Source organism: Aquarana catesbeiana, linkage group LG08 (assembly GCF_042186555.1).
Source record: "Aquarana catesbeiana isolate 2022-GZ linkage group LG08, ASM4218655v1, whole genome shotgun sequence".
Taxonomy (NCBI): domain Eukaryota; kingdom Metazoa; phylum Chordata; class Amphibia; order Anura; family Ranidae; genus Aquarana; species Aquarana catesbeiana.
This window is the reverse complement of record NC_133331.1, coordinates 259,815,854-259,834,348: the sequence shown is the minus strand read 5'-3', so window position 1 is coordinate 259,834,348 and position 18,495 is coordinate 259,815,854. Positions and strand designations below refer to the sequence as shown.

General features: G+C 43.0%; 1 protein-coding gene across 1 annotated transcript; it reads right to left on the bottom strand.

Annotated features, from left to right (window-relative positions):
* Nucleotides 1-533: 533 nt before the first annotated feature.
* LOC141105364 (uncharacterized) lies at nt 534-11,451 on the bottom strand. The gene is made up of 6 exons (XM_073595227.1): nt 11,408-11,451; nt 9,733-9,789; nt 5,180-5,892; nt 4,847-4,972; nt 1,791-1,896; nt 534-769 (listed from the first exon to the last, which is right to left on the bottom strand). Exons 2-6 carry the CDS (start codon nt 9,785-9,787, stop codon nt 711-713), a joined length of 1,059 nt encoding a protein of 352 aa, XP_073451328.1. The 5' UTR covers nt 9,788-9,789; nt 11,408-11,451; the 3' UTR covers nt 534-710.
* Nucleotides 11,452-18,495: the final 7,044 nt, after the last annotated feature.

The window sequence follows — 18,495 nt, the reverse complement described above, 5'->3', positions numbered from 1 at the left end:
GACTTTTGTAGCTGAAAAGTCTGACCGTGTGTATGCGGCATTAGTCTTTCTTTAAAGTTTTTAATTGTCTTATAAATGGATACATAGAAAACCTTAAGATGGACTTTAGATATCGACCGAGGCTGCGATGATGAGCATCTCTACATGGCAACACACATAAGACTGTAAGTTCATCAATACCTTTAGTCCAATGGATGGTTTTCTATTTATTCATTTATATATAAAGTCCTGATAAAGTGGCACCTGGCAGCCCTGTGTCCACCAAACAAGTTGGCTGCATATAGCACTTCCATTTGTTTGGAATGAGCAGTGCACGTTAGTTATGGTCAAGTGCACTAGTACAAATCCCATAGTCCATGGAGCATCTCAGAAGCGAGCGGGAGAGGGCGGCTATGTTCCTAAATACAGTGGAACCATGGAGAACGAATGTAGGCACCCTAGTAGACACTTTAACTTTGAACAAGATCACCATATAACCATTGATGTTATTTCTTCATGAAAAACTAACAGTCACAGTATTGTTCATTGCCTGTCATTTATTATCATTGTATTAAGGTAAATGCATGCGGCAGGAAGGGACAGGGAACAGGAGGGGTGCAAAAAGGCAAGGTGGGTCCAAACATGGTGAGATGATTGAAGGTTGTATGAAGGTTTATAGTCTGCATATAAAAAGGTAGACTGGGTCCAACCGAGGTGAGGTGTATGAAGGTTTATAGTCTGCATATATAAGGCAGTTTTCTCAAGCAGCTGACAGAAATCCATTGTCCATCTGAGTGAGGAAAGAAAACAAAAAAGATATTAAACAGGCGCTCCTGTGAAAAAGATCTTACTATGGAGAATAGGTTAGGAAAGGGTGCCTGTAAATCTAAATTCCTCACACAAGGCTCTTTTATACCTGTGTTGCATACACACAACACAGTGATATACAGTATAGTCCTAACACAGCGTTACATAGTCTTAACACACTCCCTGTCTTGGGGTGACAACCCTGCTTAGTACGGTTGTCACCTTAGCACAGGAAGTGAGTTGATGGCAGGAATACCAGGTTAAAATAAAGGGAAAACGTTGCGAAAAAAAAAACAAATGCAGCCACCACATCTAAAGACCTGTAAGTTGCAATAGTTTTGTTCTTAGTGTATTTTGTTCTTCGCCATGTTGACTGCAATGGGCAATGTTGACTGTGGAAAGCTGAGTGTTGCTAGGCAATCCCAATGGAAGTCAAAACTAGGTACCCTCTCCCCCCTCCCCCTCCAATTTTTATTTTTTTTTTGCATTAGTGGAGGAGGAGGGGGAGGAGTAGGAATAGTGGAACTTGTAATTTTAAGTGAAGTTTCACTTTAAGAGAAGAACCCGAGAATTGCCCATACAGGACAAAGCAACACGTTCACAGAAATCTTCCCTCCCAGCCACAAACAAACTCATCCTTCCTTCACTCCATCACATGTCCATTTGGATAACAGGAGGTAAGAGAGGAGATTCTGTGTAAGGTCCAGGTTCCTTGACTCAGAGCTTACAAGAAACTATAGAACCTACCCGTACCCATGTGACAGCGCTGGGCCAATCCCCAAGCTCTGTCACAACGAGTGATTCACCTGCTTCTACAAATCTGGAAGGTCTGGGGATTTTCTTTGCTCCCAGAGCTGAACAGAGTGGGAGGGGGAAGGGGGGGGCAAAGGGTAGGTGAATATGTGCTGCCGAAGAGGGGAAAAAGCAGAGAACTTATTGCTGATATCTAGTTTAGTTGGAGACCAGTTGTTGATTTCAGTAGTAGTCGATTTGGTGGTACTTACTTGCTACGTTTAGGGCAACGCACCATCTTCCTGTCTTTTTGCGCTGTCCGCTGCCAAAGTTGGTATATATCAATTTCTTTCCGTCAATATTGCGGTATGTGCGGCACTGCAAGAAGGATGTAAAGAAAAACATTTATGTCAGTGTTCACAAACGTAATTTATAATATGATAATGTCTGCTTAGTATTTATGGAACTGTAAGAAGTTTCAATAAGAGAGGTTGTGATCATTCTGTAGGAAGGCAAGGAGGGTAATGGGGGGAAGGGAAGCTAAGTCACGTAGCTGTGTGTGTAAATGTCAGCCTTAGCTATTGGACTTTGTAAACAGATTTTTTTCAACAGAACAGCTAATGCCCCGTACACACGGTCGGACATTAATCGGACATTCCGACAACAAAATCCTAGGATTTTTTCCGACGGATGTTGGCTCAAACTTGCCTTGCATACACACGGTCACACAAAGTTGTCGGAAAATCAGATCGTTCTAAACGCGATGACGTAAAACACGTACGTCGGGACTATAAACGGGGCAGTAGCCAATAGCTTTCATCTCTTTATTTATTCTGAGCATGCGTGGCACTTTGTGCGTCAGATTTGTGTACACGGATTTTGTTGTCTGAAAATTTTATAGCAAGCTCTCAAACTTTGTGTGTCGGAAAATCGGATGGAAAATGTGTGATGGAGCCTACACACGGTCGGAATTTCCCACAACAAGGTCCTATTACACATTTTCTGTCGGAAAATCCGACCGTGTGTACGGGGCATAAGAGTAAACAGGTAAACACATGTTAAGGAGCTCCACCTAAGGGCTAGAAAGGAAAATAAAAACATATTCACAAACAATGTGTAGCGGTGCCCTCGTGGGGTCACTACGTGTTCTAGCATCCACACATTCACCCTGCTGGTCAGACATCCATTTTGGCACACTTGCTTGTTTTTGTTGTTTTTATTAGGGGATTAAACTTGGATTAAACTTTAGCAATGGAAATAAATGTAGTTTGAATCCAAATTTGGCAGTCTCTTCCCCTGCACATCTCCTCCAGCATACTACTTGAGATCACTTGCTTCACTTCACTGTCCAAATCTGGATTCCTGTCACCATTAACACATGCCTAGGCCTCACTCTGAATAAGTCCTAAAGTTTTCCTGATGGCCCATTACAGGCAGGGGTCTGCAGTCCCCTTTGTGGTAGCAACCATTTTAGATGAGAAGAATAAATGTGCTAATTGGCACTTGGTGGACTACTGATGCCAGCATGTCCAATGCAAATTCTGCCAGTCCTCCTGGCTGCAACGACTTGACTTCACAACAACCCAGCAGTCTCTCTCTCTGGTTCCACATCCAAATCCTGGCATGTATCTTCCAGAGCTTTCCACTGTGCTTTTCACTCACCAACCCCAGCATGGATCCCTCCTAAAAGACTTGCCTGACAGTGCTCCTAACTGTCCTCTTTCCTGCTCCTGTTCCAGGACACCTCTCAATGAGCATGTAGAGAGAGGCTCCCTCCCAGCTTCCGAGCTCCCGGCCTGAGGTACCCCCCCCCCCCCAGAAAGGGGGTTTCCTCAGACCATGACAGTCTAACACTCCATGATTCAGTTCATCCACCCAACAACTCTTCCCACAGCAGGCTGACCATGGGTATATATAAGAGGCCTGCCCAATTGCCAATCCTAGTTGGGGTGCATGTGGGAGCCCTGACCAATCTCCATGTCACTCCAGCTCTCTGCCCTGCCCCTTATCCAGAAACTTCTCCCTGGAAACAGAGGAGGCGCCCAAGAGCTGAGGCACATGTCAGTCACCTGCTGCTACACTAAAGCCACTCCCCTGCCCCCAGATCAAAACAAACAGGCCTAGCTCACAGCTAGGCCTGCCTAAATTTACCCGCACTGGTAGTCTACACAAAAACCCACTACTCTAGCACCTACCTAAAAGTAGAGGGTACTACACTTGTTTCATAATTATTCAACTATATTTATTTCAGTCCAGGCCATAGGAAAATCATAGTAAACATACACTTTATTGTCAAAAGTATCAGGGTGCCTGCGTTTACATGCACATGAACTTTAATGGCATCCCAGTCTTAGTCCATAGGGTTCAATATTGAGTTGGCCCACCCTTTGCAGCAATAACAGCTTCAGCTCTTCTGGGACGGCTGTCCAAAGCAAGGTCCATAAAGACATGGATGAGTGAATTTGGGATGGAGGAACTTGACTGGCCTGCACAGAGTCCTGACCCTCAACCTGATAGAACACCTTTGGGATGAATTAGAGCGGAGACTGTGAGCCAGGTCTTCTCATCCAACATCAGTACCTGACCTCGCAAATGCACTTCTGGAAAAATGGTCAAACATTCCCATAGACACACTCCTAAACCTTGTGGACAGTCTTCCCAGAAGAGTTGAAGATGTCATAGCTGCAATGTGTGGGCCAACGCAAAATATTGAACCCTACGGACTAAGACTGCGACGCCATTAAAATTCATGTGTGTGTAAAGGCAGGTGTCCCAATACTTATGACAATATAGTGTGTATAAAACCACTATATATTTCATTGAGGTTCAATGGACATGTGTCTTTTGAAACCTATTTAACTATGTATTCCATTGTCCACAACAAGTGATATGTGGAGACTCGCTGGCTAGCCATGACCTTCACTGCTTTTCTTCCTGGAGACCTCTTCGTAGATGATTATTATACAGTCTCAGACTGACTGAGATCCAGATAATTCATATACATGGATTTATTGGAATTATATATATATAGTTTTTAGAAAAGGTCATTTCATTTTTGTTCATGCCTATAGCACTTCATCACACACAACAATCAGATGAAAGTTCTGAATCTTTCAATTCTAGGTTGGAAGCATTGTTCTCTGGACAAGTGACAAGAGACTGCAGTCCTGCCCAAAAGCACTCTAAAAAGGCCTGCTAAATCTGTTTGTAGTCGATTACATAAAACTCAGGTAGAAGGTAAATGGAGAGAACTTTCTATCAACCACAATATTTCTTGCATAAATTGTTCAGTGAATGAAAATAAAATAATCTGTAAACTGATACGTACAAATGGTTTCCAGACACCAATCCATACAAGCTTCTGATTATAGCGCCGGGCAAAAGCACTCAGTCGGCTGTTGATAAAGGCATTTCGTATAGAACACAGATTTCCTTTATGACGTTTGCACACACGCTGGGATGAAAACACAAAAATATATTTATTTCTTTATCATACATCACAGGACAGAGAGCCACCATATTATTTCCTCCTTATAGGGCTATGGGCCATCTACATGACAAAAATGACAGCTGGGATCTGATTGGCTATTTTCTGCCCATGCCTCCCTCCTGGGATATGTCTGCATTCCTAAACAGAGCACATTCCATCATGTTTACGCACCTGAGCACTTCCGAAATTCCTTCCCCGGGTATAGAGCCTGTAATGGCAGGTGGCTTCTGAGTCACATTCCAGTAAAGTATTGTGGCTCATCTCTAACTCAGGGTCATTAAGATCAGCTTCCTCTAGATCATCGGGCAAGTCATCAGCTTCCTCTAGGTCCTTGGGCAGATCATCAGCTTCCTCTAGGTCCTTGGGCATGTCATCAGCTTCCTCTAGGTCCTTGGGCATGTCATCAGCTTCCTCTAGGTCCTTGGGCAGATCATCAGCTTCCTCTAGGTCCTTGGGCATGTCATCAGCTTCCTCTAGGTCCTTGGGCATGTCATCAGCTTCCTCTAGGTCCTTGGGCAGATCATCAGCTTCCTCTAGGTCCTTGGGCATGTCATCAGCTTCCTCTAGGTCCTTGGGCATGTCATCAGCTTCCTCTAGGTCCTTGGGCAGATCATCAGCTTCCTCTAGGTCCTTGGGCATGTCATCAGCTTCCTCTAGGTCCTTGGGCATGTCATCAGCTTCCTCTAGATCCTCGGGCAAGTCATCAGCTTCCTCTAGGTCCTTGGGCATGTCATCAGCTTCCTCTAGGTCCTTGGGCATGTCATCAGCTTCCTCTAGGTCCTTGGGCAGATCATCAGCTTCCTCTAGGTCCTTGGGCATGTCATTGTCATTTTCCTGGCTGCTTGGATCTACTAGTTCATCAACGTCATTTTCAAAACAATCTTCTGAAAAATATTTAAGAGTTTAAAAATTAGGAATTCAACTGTTGCCAAACCACACCATGATCTCAATGTGCCAATTGATCTCTGGGTGGGAAGTGCAGAGACAGATTCACCCGATATTCTAATAGGATTGACAGTCTCTCTGCCTAAAATTGATTTAATATTTCTGGGAGGAATTGGACAGTACTTAAAGTGTTACTAAACCCAGGACCCTGCATTCACTATATCTGGTCTCCCACAGTACACAGAACATGGAAATGCAATAGTTTTTGTAAATATAAACTGCTAAATACCTTTTCTCATCAGCAGTATATAGCAGTCTTGTAACTTCCATCAGTTCCTGGTGAAGCTTGTAGGAGGAGTTTTCATACTGAACTGAGCTATCCTATGAGGCTGCAGGGCTCCTGACCCTCTGTCTGGACATGTCTGGAAAGTGCTGATTGGCCCTGTGTTGATTACATGCACTCTCCAAAGAAAAAAAAAAACCTCTCCAGCAATACACACCAAACTGAGCATGTGCAGAATGACTCCAAAGGCTCTGCCTTATCTGGACTTGTGCAGGGGGTGGAGGATCTGTGCATACAGGATAAAGCAGCCTTTTTACACAATGCAGAGGATTAACCCCTTAGGTTCCACAGTGAGTATAGCAAGCATGCTTTACTGCATATACAGACTGATTTTACTGTTGTGGGTTTAGTATCACTTTAATATCAGATCCCTCAAGAATTTTGTAAGGCTGGGTTCACACCTATGCGAATTGGATGCGGGTTTTCACTGTATCCAATTCACATGACGAAGGATTGTGTCCGGCTCACTATGTGACCCAGCCTTAACCAAATCTCAGTATCAGAAGAGTTCCCACCTCTACGCACCTTCATAATATTAAAGCCCAATTATTCTTTCCATTTAAATTAGCTATTTTTCAGGTGCATTCAAACACAAAGTGTGAAATGTTTTCACAGTTTGTTGTCCTTAAAAAAAACAGCCACAGTCTGAGTAGAAAAGTTGGTCCCATGCCAGCATGCTGCAGAGAATGATCCCTCTGTAGGGAAGCAGTGGTCTTTCTGCAGAGGTCTAACACTCCCTGAGCTTAGTCAGAACTTAAGCTCTACAATAAACAAAGCTCATATTCAATGCTGATTGGAATGCTATGACCCTGACTCAGCAGGGAATTGCTGGATCACTGTAGAGAGCCCACTGCTTCCAAAAAAAAGCATGCTGGCATGGGACAGGCTTTTCTACTCAGGCTGAGGCTGATTTCTGAAGAAAACAAACTGTAGGGCATTGCATGCCTTTTGTTTTCAAGCTTCTAAAATGCATTTAGCTAATTTCAACCCCTTAAGGACTGCTCATGCAGATATACTGCGGCCGGGCGGCCCTCCTGCGCAAAATCACGTACCTGAACGTGATTTTGGGCACTGGGTCTGGGGTGTACGCCGCCCGCAAACTGCTCCCACTGTGATTGGACACATCGGGAGCCAATCAACGGGTCCGGTGGACGGGATCCTTCTCCGGAGAGGCAGAACAGCGGTCTACCTATGTAAACAAGGCAGATCACTGTTCTGTGAGAAGGGAAGATGAAGATATTGTGCTTCTGCTAAGCAGAAACACAGAACTCTGTCTCCCCACAGTCAAAGCACCCCTCTACAGTTAGAAAGCACTCCCAAGGAGCACATTTAACCCTTAGATCGCCCTGATGTTAACCCCTTCCCTGCCAGTGTCATTAGTACAGTGACAGTGTATATTTTTAGCACTGATCACTGTATTGGTGTCACTGGTCCCCAAAAAGTGTCACTTAGTGTCCGATTTAACTGCTTTTGCGCAAACCAATCAATATACGTTTATTGGGATTTTTTTTTACCAAATACATGTAGCAGAATACATATTGGCCTAAATTGATGAATAAATTTGATTTTTTTCATTTTTTTATTGGATGTGTTTTATAGCAGAAAGTAAAATATATATATATATATATATATATATATATATATATATATATTTCAAAATTGGGTTTTTTAATTTTTTTTTTGCACTATAAACAAAAAAAAAAAAAAGCAACAGAGGTGAATAAATACCACCAAAAGAAAGCTCTATTTGTGGGGAAAAAAAGAACATCAATTTGCTTATAGCGTTGCTTGACCGCGCAATTGTCAATTAAAGCAGCGCAGTGCCGTATCATAAAATGGCCTGGTCATGAAGGGGGGTAAAACCTTCTAGGGCTGAAGAGGTTAAACTGAAAGTGATGCTAGACCCAACAATTATTAAACATATAATATGAAAGGGGACAATGTAGCGCTGGGCTAGTGAAAAATAACACATGTGTTGTATACATATATAAATTATTAAGTTGAGACCTAAAAGGTTAATGGATAATAAATCAGTGAGTGATATTAACTATTGTGAAACCATACCCTGGATGGGTGTATACAAAACTAAGTATGAGTGACAAAAGAAATAAATATTGACAAAAAAAGAGTTCATATATGTACCCCTGATGACGTCAGTTGTGACGAAACGGCCGTAGGGTCACAACGTTAACACGCACCACGCATGCGCATTTTTGTTTTAAACAGCTCAGGACTTTTATCTTGTCACTTCGTTTGTAAGTGTTTTTATATATTGGATTGCATTACATTGTCCCTTTTGATATATTTTATGTGCCCTTGTATTGGGGTTATTGTGTTTTAGCTGCAGGATTTCCTTCACGGTGCCTTATTTCATTTCTCATCAGTATTTATGATTAGCACCTAGTGCAATTTCTTTCTCTTTTTGATATAATATGAAAGAATTATATCACAGCTTACCAATTCATAGATTTTGTGACTGCATCAGTTTTTTTTTTTTTATTAAGCTTTTTTTCTTTGATTTTCACCTGGTGATGCAGCCAGTAAGTCTGTTATTTTTCAACTTCCTTTATCAGATTAAACTGTTCAGCAAAAGTGGCAGTTAGAGGGTTGGGACAAGCAAATTAACACTGACAGGGGTGCTTACAATGATGAGCTTTTATTTATTTATGTATGTAAAACCTTTATCTCAAAAGGAAAAACATCCAGCTTTAATTTGTTAGTCAAGTCCATCTAAATCTGCAAGTGCATCTGACAGACTGACATTTCCGCTGTCCCAAGGTGTCTCCGATGTTCCTTCATCCAGAGGGGAGCCATGCTAGGACAGGAAGGTGTATTACTGGCCGGATCACCAGGTAAAATTAAAGAAAAAAACAGCCTTAAAAGGAAAACAAATGCAGCCACCACATTTAAAGTAGAACTATAGGCAATTTTTTTTTTTCACTTTGGATAGAGTAAGGGAGGGTTCTAAGACCCAGGTCCCACAGAACTAGTGTCCCTTTTGGAAGATTTCCCCCTTTTTTGGGGACAACCCAACATTTGGGATTTTCTTTTATTTTCAATGATAATGGTAAACAGGGCAAATAAAGAGGGTAATTCTCCCCAACGGGGGCACAGACAGCAATGACCCCTAAAAGGTGTTCTAATCCATCTCCACGCTATCAAAAAAAAATGTTGCCTTTAGTTATGCTTTAAGAATTAATAAGCTGCAATATATTACATTTTTATTTTTGGGTTTAATGCCACTTGGGCTTTAGATAAACCAAAACTCCAGCCATCAGAGTGGAGGCTCTAATCAATTTACTGATAGCCTTTGCACATTCTAACATACGGATATCTCATGATGGTCCATCTGACTTATGGATGACCACTGGAGGATGCACTCACAAAGTTTTTTTAAACATGATTATAAAAATATAATACACAATACAGGAGCAACAAAAAAGCAATAGATCATGACATTTCAGACTGCTATGATATATATGGGTTGTCAGCTCACCGGGTTCCTGAGCATAGGCTGTTCCCAGCAGAAGTAGTAGCAGTAGATGGAGCATGTCTACGGAGAGAGAGAGAGAACGTGTCTTTTCACATGGCTTCATCAGGCATATTCCAAAAGATAGCACAAAGCAAAGTAACCTGTAGCAACCAGTCACATTTCATCTGTCATTGACCTGAAATGTTAGCTGGTTTTTATGCCAGTACATCATTGTACCAATTGCTTTCTCATAAGATTCAGAAGGACCCACATCTGTGTATCCTACAAAACCCCCCGAGCAAGTTACTTTCCTATAATTTTTAAAATTGTGACCTTTTTTATGACCATTTTATGACCTTTGCAACCTGACTGCAATAATTAAACAAAGCTTCAACTGGGCTTTGCAAGATCTGACCACCCATTGATCTTTCAGAGGATAGACCCGAGGTGGAAATCATACAGCTATGCATGAGAGAGCTATGGAGAGTGGTGGGCACTTTATGGACACTCTCAGAACTATTTTCTATCAAATATAATATATCATAATATAACTCTAAATAAAAGCAACCAGCTGATCCACTCTCTACTCAAGAATATCAAGTCTGGTGGTGCCTAACCTCTTAAAAGGACTTTGTCTCCATATTCAGAGCTAGGAGGCAATGTTCATATAAAGCCAACCCCCAGATGACTTAATGCTCATCTCTCTAGCACTACACCACCACCCCGTCCTCAATGGTAGCCACCATTAATGTGCCAAAGCTTAGATGGAGTGGTGATGTCACCCCATTTTTATAGTTCTTTCACTCTATAGATTGACCGCTCAGGCCCAAGCATTGCATCATGTGAGGAGGTCACAATCACCCCCATACTGAGAAGCACTGGGTGTTTTGCAGTCATGGCCACAGTAGAGAGAATATAAAGTGGCCTTTAGACAGACAGGGTCTTTTTAAGCAAAGCTGTGTTAAAACATCCCCCCACCCCTTCCCTGACAAATGGCCAGCACCTCCAGGTGACCAAACACACTTTGCTTCCTCCCATCTGCAGCCACCTTGAAAATTGCAGGACATTTGGATATGGGGGAACAATCAATGCAGTGCCTGGTACATGAGCAGCCAATCATCAGGCCCAGGTGCTTTTTTCACGGGGGCATGACTTGCAAAGTGCAGGTGTTTAACATTAGGGGATAGTTAGTACTTGTCTAGAATCTTTATGGAGGCTGCAGTGGGAATCAACAAAAATTTTTTTTACAAAAAAATGATTCACTTCACTGGCATGACAGTGAGCTGGAAAAACGAGGTCCAAAGGACTACAGATACATTAGTTATTAGAATAAGGAGAATTCCCCTCTTAGACACGGGAACACTATCCCAACCTCTTCTTCTGGTCATATATGGAAAATTTTGGATTTCTCATAATTTTCTGCAGAGTGAATCTTCCCAATGGGGACACAAACATCAATAAGCTGCACTGTCCTCACATATATCGTTTACAAATGTTCAGTCATACCAACTTTATTATCTAAACCAGATGTTAAAAATGGAGAAAGTCAAGAAAAGTAAATAATATAAAAACAAAAAAAACAAAGCATTCACATAAACAGCAACAACACTAAAAGCAAAGAAAAAAAAACGCACATTGAAGAGATGAAGGTTCTCCAAGAGATATAACTCCAGGGAGTAAAGTGCTGTTGTCATTTTACCTTTAGAATCTGGAAGCTCTTGTGTCTTCAGCTGTCTGTGAGTTCTTCTCGAAGATTCTTCACTCACTTTTATACCTTGGTCTTACTAGCTGTGGTTTGTTTTGGAATCATGCCATAGATAAGGCAATCTGTTTTGCAAAGATGATGGCTAATAATCTCTAAACACCTCGCTGTTGGTTATTATTACCCAAGTACAGCTGTCCAAATTGCCTGGTTGATTTCTCATTTTCGGCTCGTTCCAATCAAACATATTTATTTCTACATGAAACACAGATGAACAGAAATACAGAAATACAGTATTTCTACAGAAATACAGATGAAACACTTGTGTGCTAGCCTGAAATACCTCTTGATTACCGGCCATTTTTCAGTGATGTGATAGTTTAACTGACAATTACTCCATTATGCCACACTGTACCCAAATGGGTTTTACATTTATTTTATTTTCTTTTGAGACAGGTAGAACTTTTGTTTGGTGGTATTCAATAACCAATGTTTTTTAGTATATAGTGTATATAGTGCAGGAGTGTGTAATGTACAATATAGTGTATATCGTGCAGGAAAATGTAATGTTAAATATAGGGTATATAGTACAGAAGTATGTAATGTACAATATAGTGTATATAGTGCAGGAGTGTGTAATGTACAATATAGTGTATATCGTGCAGGAAAATGTAATGTTAAATATAGGGTACCGTATATAGTACAGAAGTATGTAATGTACAATATAGTGTAGGAGTGTGTAATGTGCACTATAGCATATATGTAGTGTGTAATGTTTGGGGGGACATCCCAGTGTAATTTTTGGGGGGCAGGGGGAGGTCTATTGGTGTAGCATGGGGGGAGAGGGGAGTCCTCCAGTGTGTACAGTATGGGGGAACGGGTCTCTGGTGTGTACTGTATTCTCCTGGTGGGGGGATGATCTCCCAGTAAGTACACCGCTCAGTAGGCCACACAGGTTACAGTATGTGCTCTCGGTCCCAGCGGGCTATACAGTTCTTGGTTCCCTGGCCATCCCCGGCTTGGTGGGTACATGTCTCTCCAAAATGCCATGCCGCCTGCTCACCTGGAAATGATTCTGGCACACCCCTTGGGTGTGTGGTAGAAAGGGGTGGGCTCTCCCTGTAAGGTATGATGTGACCAGTCATGATTTTTCCTGTGCCAAGTATCTATCCCAGCACAGCATGATGCTGAAGGAACTCCAGCGTGCAGAGGCAAAAGACATTACATCAAAGTCAGATCTGCAACCCAGCCTGCTGGATGTATGTGGTGCTGAGGATCACCTTTATGAGGCTATGTGCTGGATAGCAGCCTGGCTGTATGACGAGACCATGTAAGCCAGTAAGGCATTGGCTGAGGATAGATAACCTCTGCATGATGCATGAGCCTAAGTTCAGTGGAGGAACAATGCTGCTTTCACTGCTGACCTTCCAGTTTTCAGTCACTGGTCCCACAGGTAAAAATTTTGACAGCTCCATTCAGGACACTGACTTCAGATGCTCATGTCTCTTCTTCCTCCGAAATCTTCCAACAAAGTCCACAGCAGGGAAATTCCATCTATCTCTCTGCTCCTGTACACTCTGGGGAATCAGTCCTCAAGGTTGCAGACAAGATACCTCACATTACGAGTAGGAATGACGAACATCCCCCTGTTCGGTTCGCACCAGAACATGAGAACAGACAAAAAATTTGTGCAAACATGTGAACACCTTTAAAGTCTATGGGACAAGAATCTGAAAAATCAAAAAAAAAAAAAATTAAAAAGTGTATGGGGACCTGGGTACCGTCCCAGGGGACATGTATCAATGCAAAAAAAAAGTTTTCAAAATGGACGTTTTTTCAGGAGCAGTGATTTTAAAAATTTTAATAATGATTTTAACCACTTAACCCCCGGACCTTTTGGCTGGCCAAAGACCAGAGCACTTTTTGCGATTCGGTACTGAGTCGCTTTAACTGACAATTGCGCGGTCATGCGACGTGGCTCCCAAACAAAATTGACGTCCTTTTTTCCCCAAAAATAGCTTTCTTTTGGTGGTATTTGATCACCTCTGCAGTTTTTATTTTTTGCGCTATAAACAAAAAAAGAGCAACAATTTTGAAAAAAAAAGCAATATTTTTTACTTTTTGCCATATTAAATATCCCCAAAAATTATATAAAAAAAACATTTTTTTTCCTCAGTTTAGGCTGATACGTATTCTTCTACATATTTTTGGTAAAGAAAATCATAATAAGCGTTTTTTGATTGGTTTGCGCAAAAGTTATAGCGTCTACAAAATAGGGGATAGTTTTATGGCATTTTTATTAATAATTTTTTTTTTTTACTAGTAATGGCGGTGATCAGCGATTTTTATGGCGGACACTTTTGGCACTATTTTGGGACCATTCACATTTATACAGCGATCAGTGCAATTAAAAATGCACTGATTACTGTGTAAATGTGACTGGCAGTGAAGGGGTTAACCAGGAGCGGGCGCTGCAGGGATTAAGTGTGTCCTAGGTATGTGTTATAACTGTGGGGGGGATGGGCTATGTGTGACACGATACTGATCACCGCTCCCAATTACAGGGAGCTGTAATCAGTGTCAGTGTCACTAGGCAGAATGGAGAAATGCTTGTTTACATCAGCATTTCCCCGTTCTTCCTCTCCGTGAGACGATCGCGGGTATCCCCGCGGACATCGAATCCGCGGGACCCGCGGTTGGACTCACGGAGCTTGCCTCCGGATGGACCTCGCGAGATCACGTACAATAACGTGATTCCAACCTGATGCAGAAAAACTGCGGCGGCTGGTCCGCAAGCGGTTAATGATGCTTGAAGTGAATCAATAAAAATGAAATATTCCTTTAAATATCGTGACTGGGGGGTCCCCTTAGTCCGCCTGTAAAGTAGCGCTTCTTTCCCATGTTTATAACAGTATCGCAGCAAAAAATGTCATACAAAATTGCTTGCAGCTGTAATGTATTGCCAGATCCTGGCAATATACATAAAAAATCCATACCAGGCTCTTCGGGTCTGGTATGGATATTAAGGGGAACTCCACGCCAAAATGTAAAAAAAAAAAAATGGCGTGGGTGTTCTCCCAAAATCCATACCAGGCCCTTATCTGAGCATGCAACCTGGCAGGCCGCAGGAACAGGGGGGGACGAGAGAGTGCCCCCCCTAGCTCCTGAACCGTACCAGGCCACAGGCCCTCAACATGGGGAGGGTGCTTTGGGGTGGTTGTGGGGTCTGTTGGCGGGGGGCTTATCGGAATCTGGAAGCCCCCTTTAACAAAGGGGCCCCCAGATCCTGCCCCCCCATGTGAATAGGTATGGGGTACATTGTACCCCTACCCATTCACCAAAAAAGTAAAAACGACAGGAGACAATTCCTTTATTAAAATGTAAATCCGTCGTCAATCACGACATCCGACGGTCCTGAAAGAAGTAATAAAAACGCAAAAACTCCGCCTCCCCAATGACTGCTGTCTTTTCGCTTTGACAGCTGTTATATAGGCAAGGGCGGGGCCACCTGATAACGTAAATGGGTGACCCCGCCCCCCTCTGACTGGCTCCTGTAGTTATTTATTTTTTTGACAGTTTTTTGGTGTATGCATTCACATAGGGGGGCTTCCAGATTCCAATAAGCCCCCTGCCTGCAGACCCCCACAACCACCGAGCAAGAATTGTGGGGATGAGGCCCTTGTCTCCATCAACATGGCGACAAGGTGCTTTGGGGAGGACCCCAAAGCACCCTCCCCATGTTGAGGGCATGTGGCCTGGTATGGTTCAGGAGGGGGGGGGCACTCTCTCATCCCACCCTTTTCTTGCAACCTGCCAGGTTGCATGCTCGGATAAGGGTCTGGTATGGATTTTGGGGTGACCCCCACGCCATTTTTTTTAAATTTTGGCATGGGGTTCCCCTTAAAATCCATACCAGACCTGAAGGGCCTAGTATGTATTTTGGGGGAAATGTTTTTATTTTTATTTTGGTGCAGGGTTCCCCTTAACAACTTCAATACACTGAATATCTAGTCTACACTAAATGCAGAGTAAATATATATATATATATATATATATATATATATAAAATCTATTTTCTGTCCCACCCGGACTGCCGTCTGGGTGAACGTGTCGTTTTGCCCTAGGCCAGAGATTGGACCTATCCCGAGGGCCTATGGCTGCCAGGCTGTGTGAGGGCCTATCCAGAAGTATGAGGGCAGCACAGGGTTGGGACTGCGGCTTGCAGTCCAACCAAAAGGGACAGTTCTGCCAGCCGAAGACCTGTTGAGGTCAGAGGTAGAAGAGAAGCTGTCGCCACTAAGGGACCGACCACCTTTACCAGGGACAACAGTGAGTAACTGAAGCAAGTACCGTAGCAGCATCCTGACCGAACAGGCACGGTGGAGAATCAGGAAACTTCAGGTGGTGATCAATTAAAATCAAAAGAATTTATTAAAGGTCCATAAAATCAAGCGAACATGACAAACATCAATCCAAAAAAGGTGCTCAGTGTACGCGTTTCACACAGACGTGCTTACTCATCTAGCCACTACAATTTGTCTCTTGTCCAAGTCTCTAAAATCCTTATGCTTGCCCATTTTTTCACTTTCAACACATTAACTGCTAGGAAAGCATGCTGTCTAACATATCCCATGCATTCTTAGGTGCCATTGGAATGAGATAATGGGATAATCAATGTTATTCATTTTGCCTGTCAGTGGTTATAATGTTAAAGCGTCTCATAAAATTAGAATATCATCAAAAAGTAATTTTATTTCAGTAATTCCAGAAGTGAAACTTATATTTTTTATAAATACGTTACACACAGAGTGATATATTTCAAGCATTTCTTTCTTTTAATTTTGATGATTATGGCTTACAGCTAGTAAAAACCCAGAATTCAGTATCTCAGAAAATTTGAATATGTGCATAAGACCAATAAAAAAAAGGAGTTTTAATAGAGAAATGTTGGCTTACTGAAAAGTATGTCCATGTAAAGTATTGTATGCACTCAATACTTGGTCTGGGCTCTTTTTGCATGAATTACTGCATCAGAGCGTCGTGACATGGAGGTGAGCAGTCTGTGAGACTGCTGAGGTGTTATGGAAGCCTAGGTTGCTTTGATAGCAGCTTTCGGCTCATCTGCATTGTTGGGTCTAATGTCTCTCATCTTCCTCTGGACAATACCCCACAGATTCTCTATGGGGTTTAGGTCAGGCAAGTTTGCTGGCCAATCAAGCACAGTGATACCATGATCATTAAAACAGGTATTGATACTTTTGGCAATGTGGGCAGGTGCCAAGTCCTGCTGGAAAATGAAATCAGCATCTCAATGAAGCTGGTCAGCAGAGGGAAGCATGAAGTGCTCTGGGGATTTCCTGATAGAGGGCTGCGCTTACTTTGGACTTGATAAAACACAGTGGACCAACACCAGCAGATGACATGGCTCCCCAAATCATCACTGACTGTGAAAACTTCACACTGGACCTCATGCAACTTGGATGAACTTCTGTGCCTCTCCACTCTGAGACTCTGGGACCTTTCTTTCTAAATGAAATGCAAATTTTTCCACAGTCTGTAATGATTTGGGGAGCCATGTCATCTGCTGGTGTTGGTCGATTGTGTTTTATCAGTCCAAAGTCAGTGCAGCCCTCCACCAGTAAATTCTAGAGCACTTTATGCTTCCACCTGCTGACCAGCTTTATGGAGATGCTGATTTCATTTTCCAGCAGGACTTGGCATCTGCCCACACTGCCAAAAAACGGAGTTACTTACCGGTAACATCCTTTTCCAGGAGTCTTTCAGGACAGCACCATAGATAGACCTTGGTTCCTCCCATCTCAGGAAACACCGCCTTAGATTTCAAGATTTAAGCCCCACCGTCCCGCCGGCCCCTCAGTTCTTCAAGCGTACCTCCGGCCAGCTGGGGAGACACAAGAACATGTCATACTAACTTTTATCTTACCTGACGGTCTCATGCGATGAGTTCTTCAGGAGTATCCAATAATTTGGGTGGGTACCAGTGATGTCCTGAAAGACTCCTGGAAAAGGATGTTACCGGTCAGTAATTCAGTTTTTCCCCATTCCGTCTTTCAGAACAGCACCATAGAGAGGATAAGCGAGCACCTTACCTTAGGGTGGGACTACTGCTTGCAGTACTTTACGCCCAAAAGCCTGGTCTTTTGCTGACAGCAGGTCCAATCTGAAGTGCTTCACAAACGTGTCAAACCTGGACCACATTGCAGCCCTACAGATCTGCTCTGGAGAAGCACCAGCCCACTCTGCTTGAGAAGTCGCCATTGCCCTGGTGGAATGTGCCTTAATGGCTTCCGGGGGCTCCAACCCCCCGACTACGTAAGCCTGAATAATGGCTAACCTTAACCATCTGGCTATTGTACGCCTAGAGGCTTTGAATCCTTTCCTAGCCCCTGAAAATAACACAAAAAAGGAATCAGACTTCCTAAACTGTTTAGTACTATCCAAGTACTGAAGGACACACCTTCTAACATCCAATTTATGAAAAATATATTCCTGTTTCCTCACAGGATTCAAACAATAGGTAGGCAAAATAATTTCTTGGCCTCTATGAAAAATTAGAGGCCACCTTTGGCAAAAAGGCTGGATCGGTTCTAAAAATGACACGGACCTGAAACACCTGAAAAAAAAGTTGCCCTAATAGAGAGGGCTTGTCACGTACCTGGTAGGAGTCTGAAATGACGAGGTCAGCCTCTCTTGTATCTCCAATCCAAGCCCCACTGGAGATGGAACAGATGGTGGCAAGGATCAGGAGGAACACAAGTGCCTGTGAATGTTGCGTGCAGAACTTGCCGGAAGTGTTGCAGACTGGGAAGTGCAGGCAGGGTTTCTGGTGAAGAGCTGGAACCAGCACAGCTGAAAGGATGGACGGCCAGCATAGGTACTCGGAAACAGCGTGGAGCCAAACAGGAGACAGGAGCGAGGAGCACAGGTACTCGGAAACAGCGTGGAGCCAAACAGGAGACAGGAGCGAGGTCATCAGGTAAGCCGGGTTCAGTAACGGGCGGGCAGCGAGGTACCAAGGTATAAACAGGAGCAAGGTCAAACAGGAAGCCAGGATCATGAACCAG